The following is a 3,827-nucleotide window of genomic DNA, read 5'->3' as shown; positions in this document are numbered from 1 at the left end:
CCACTTTTTTATTTTCATTACAACTTTTTTATATTTTCACTCCCACTTCCATTCCTATTTTTTAAATTTCCATTATCACTTGCACTTTTTCTAATTTCCATCCATTGTAATTAAAAAAATGGAAATGGTTGTGTAAATGGAAACTAGAAAGAGTTTTAGTCGAAATGGCAACAGCTAATGAAAATTAGAAGTGGAAAAAATGGGAGTAGAAGTGGGAATAAAAATTAGAAAAAGTGGAAGTGGAAGTGGTAATGAAAATAAAAAAGTGAAAGTGGAAATGAGAATTAGAAAGTGTGGAAGTGGGAATGGAAGTGCGAATGAGAATTAGAAAAAGTGAAAGTGGAAACGGTAATGAAAATAAAAAAGTGGAAGTGATAATAGAAATGAAAATTATAAAAAGTGCGGATAAGAACATTAAATACTTCCTGGTGGTCGATTACGTTAGTAATGTTAATTTTTCTACCTGGAAATTAACTGCTGCTTTTGTATTTTTTCTAACTCTTTACAGATTTGTTTGTCTAAAATCCGAGTTTTTGCGAATACCGCAAATCTTTTCCGAACAGATTTTGGATTATTCTAAATTTGTTTCGAACAGTACTTTTATTTTTTAACAGTACTAAATCTGTAGCATATACTGTTTGCAGATTGCCTATATATATACATACAAACCGACTAATTTCGGATTTAATTTTATCAAACAGAAATTCTAATAATAGATTTTTATTTAATCTTTCAATTAATATTTCAATCGAAAAATATTTTAATGACACTAATTAACAAATATTAAATGTTGTAACAATATAATAATGATAATATTAACAATATAATGCCTCTATTAATGTTCTTTTTTGTGAATAATTAAAAAAAACTCATTATATCCACCTTTGGAATATATATCATGAGAAATAATTGACGCAGTCATTAAATCATTATCCGTATATCTTTATAAGTCTATTAAGTGTTTTCGCAAGCATATAGAAAAAATGCTATCAGAAAAAGAAATGAAATATAATTTTGATTATGCCGTACATCTAAATCGTTGGAGTATGCAATTATGTGGAATGTGGCCAATTGAAGATCGTTTTTCAAAATTACGATTCTTTATTACGCTAATAATTATGTTATGCATCACCGTACCAGTAATGATAAAATGTTTTCTTTTAAAAAATTTTTTTCAAGAAGTTGAAATTATTTTCATTTGTATTAATTTGATATCAACAATTATTAAAGTACTATTCATGGGAATTTCAAAACCAAAACTTGTTCCTCTTATACAGGATATGATTGGAGATTGGAAATACACACAATTATTGTCAAAAGAAGCAAAAAGTGTAATGATAATTAATTCAAAACGTGCGAGATTTTTTAATGCCTTATGTATAGCTTTATTGTTTGCTCCTTTTTTGCGTAAGTAATTTATTTTTTAAAAAGGAAAATTCATTTTTGAAGAATTAACTAATTGAATTTTTTTTTAGTTTTTATAACTAGGCCAATAATTTTAAATTGGGGAGGTGAATTTACAAAAAAATCTTTACCATGCCAAGCTTATTATCCTTTTGATGTTGAAAAATCACCAAATTATGAATTAGTTTACTTGTGGCAAATATTATTGATAGCCTACACTGCTATTGCGGCAATGGGAATAAATACTTTTATAACTTTAATAGTTTTTCATTTATGTGGACAATTACAAGTAGTGGCATTGAATATAAAAGATATTATGAATCCAAGAAATGTTTGTCATTACAGATCAATGATTCATCAAGAGTGTAAATGCTTACACTATATCGTTGAACGACACCTAAAATTAATCAGGTATTATTTAAAAAAAAAAAAATAAATAACTAAGGGAAGACATTAATAATAATAATAATACATTTTGTTTCATAGTGACTCAAAAATTCTTGAAAATTCATTCAACATTATGTTCTTAATGGAAGTTATAATCACTGTTATAAGTTTATGTTTTGTGAGTTTTGCAGTTCTTGTGGTAAATATTTAATATAACTAAATATAAAAAAAAAAATAGCAAAAAATAATTGTTTTATTTTGAGGTTTCACCCGCTGGAGATATTTATGGGACATTCATTAATATTGCCTACTTTTTTGCTCCAACGATTTTAATTTTTCTATATAATTATATTGGCGAAAATGTAATTGATCGAGTGAGTATAATTATTTTTACTAGTTTAAAAAAAAGAAATTATAATACAAAAAAAAGCTTTCTAATATAAAAAAAGAGTCTGGATATAGGTGATGAAGTTTATAATATAAATTGGTACGATTGTAATCCAAAATTTATTCAATCATTGATGTTGATTATTATACGTTCACAAAAACCATTGAAACTCACGGCAGGAAAATTTTTTCCCTTATCACTTCATGCATTTAAAAAAGTAAGATAAATTTTTTTCATAATAATTAATTAATTGTAATTAAATAATTCTGCTCTAATTGCGCTTTTTTTAACATACAGATTTTGATTTCGGCCTTGTCGTATGCAACTGTTCTTTTAGCATCAAGTCGGCGTCATTAATTTTTTAATGTTTATATTTTTCAATAACAAGTTTCGGATTATGAAAATAATATTTATTCAACAGTATAAATATTGTTATTTAATAAAATAGAGAAATAAAATTTGAACAATTTTGCAACACTTAAACATTTTTTTTTTCTATTTTGAATTTTCCCTCTTAAAGTAGCTATTTCCATATTAGCGATCGTTTCCATAGCAACCGTTTCCATAGCAACCGTTTCCATGGCAACCGTAACCAAGACAACCGTTTCCATGGCAACCGTAACCATGACAACCGTTTCCATAGCAACAGTTACCATGACAACAGTTTCTATAGCAACCATTTCCATAGCAACCGTTTCCATAGCAACCGTTTCCATAACAACCGTTACCATAATAACAGTTTCCATAGCAACCATTTCTATAGCAACCGTTACCATACCAACTGTTTCCATAGCAACTGTTACCATAGCAACCGTTACCATACCAACTGTTTCCATGACAACAGTTATCATAGCAACCGCTTCCATAGCAACTGTTACCATAGCAACCGTTACCATACCAACTGTTTTCATAGCAACCGTAACTATACCAACCGTTACTATAACAACAGTTTCCATAGCAACCGTTTCCATAGCAACTGTTACCATAGCAACCGTTAACATACCAACTGTTTCCATAGCAACCGTAACTATACCAACCGTTACTATAACAACAGTTTCCATAGTAACCGTTTCCATAGCAACTGTTACCATAGCAACCGTTACCATACCAACTGTTTCCATGACAACAGTTACCATAGCAACCATTACCATAACAACAGTTTCCATAGCAACCGTTTCCATAGCAACCGTTACCATACCAACTGTTTCCATGAAAACTGTTTCCATAGCAACCGTTTCCATAGCAACTGTTACCATACCGTTTCCATAGTAACCGTTACCATACCGTTTCCATAGTAACCGTTACCATACCAACTGTTTCCATAGCAACCGTTACCATACGAACTTTTTCCATGAAAAGTGTTTCCATAGCAACCGTTACCATACCAACTGTTTCCATGACATCAGTTACTATAGCAACCGTTTCCATAGTAACCGTTACCATATTTCACTGCAAATCAGTGGAATTTCACTAATTCATATTTAAAGACAGATTAATAAATCGGAAAATTTTCTTAACACTCCGAAAGTTGTTATTTCAAAGCCATAAAAATTAAATACATATTATAATGTATAGGAGAAAGTTTCCACGCAAGATTAGTTGCAAATTATAGCAAAGTAAACATGTGACACGTTTATTAAATAATTTA

At 29.3% G+C, this 3,827-nt stretch overlaps 1 protein-coding gene across 1 annotated transcript; it reads left to right on the top strand.

The window, feature by feature from the left end:
- The first annotated feature begins 944 nt into the window (after nucleotides 1–944).
- Nucleotides 945–2,536, top strand: LOC127284526 (odorant receptor 4-like). The gene is made up of 6 exons (XM_051310000.1): nucleotides 945–1,407; nucleotides 1,476–1,815; nucleotides 1,891–1,990; nucleotides 2,055–2,165; nucleotides 2,241–2,396; nucleotides 2,477–2,536. The coding sequence occupies exons 1-6, from the start codon at nucleotides 984–986 to the stop codon at nucleotides 2,534–2,536; spliced, it is 1,191 nt and encodes a 396-aa protein (XP_051165957.1). The 5' UTR covers nucleotides 945–983.
- Nucleotides 2,537–3,827: the final 1,291 nt, after the last annotated feature.

Source organism: Leptopilina boulardi, unplaced genomic scaffold (genome assembly GCF_019393585.1).
Source record: "Leptopilina boulardi isolate dan_hultmark-lab unplaced genomic scaffold, ZJU_Lbou_2.1 LbouV2_325, whole genome shotgun sequence".
NCBI lineage: Eukaryota > Metazoa > Arthropoda > Insecta > Hymenoptera > Figitidae > Leptopilina > Leptopilina boulardi.
This window is presented reverse-complemented; position numbering and strand designations above follow the sequence as displayed.

What these genes read in the sequence shown, in the direction of transcription:
- LOC127284526 (XM_051310000.1), top strand. Translation starts at nt 984, where the DNA reads ATGCTATCAGAAAAAGAAATGAAATATAATTTTGATTATGCCGTACAT. An exon ending in CGACACCTAAAATTAATCAG is followed by an intron (nt 1,816 to 1,890) that starts GTATTATTTAAA and finishes TTTGTTTCATAG; the next exon opens with TGACTCAAAAATTCTTGAAA. An exon ending in TGAGTTTTGCAGTTCTTGTG is followed by an intron (nt 1,991 to 2,054) that starts GTAAATATTTAA and finishes TTTTATTTTGAG; the next exon opens with GTTTCACCCGCTGGAGATAT.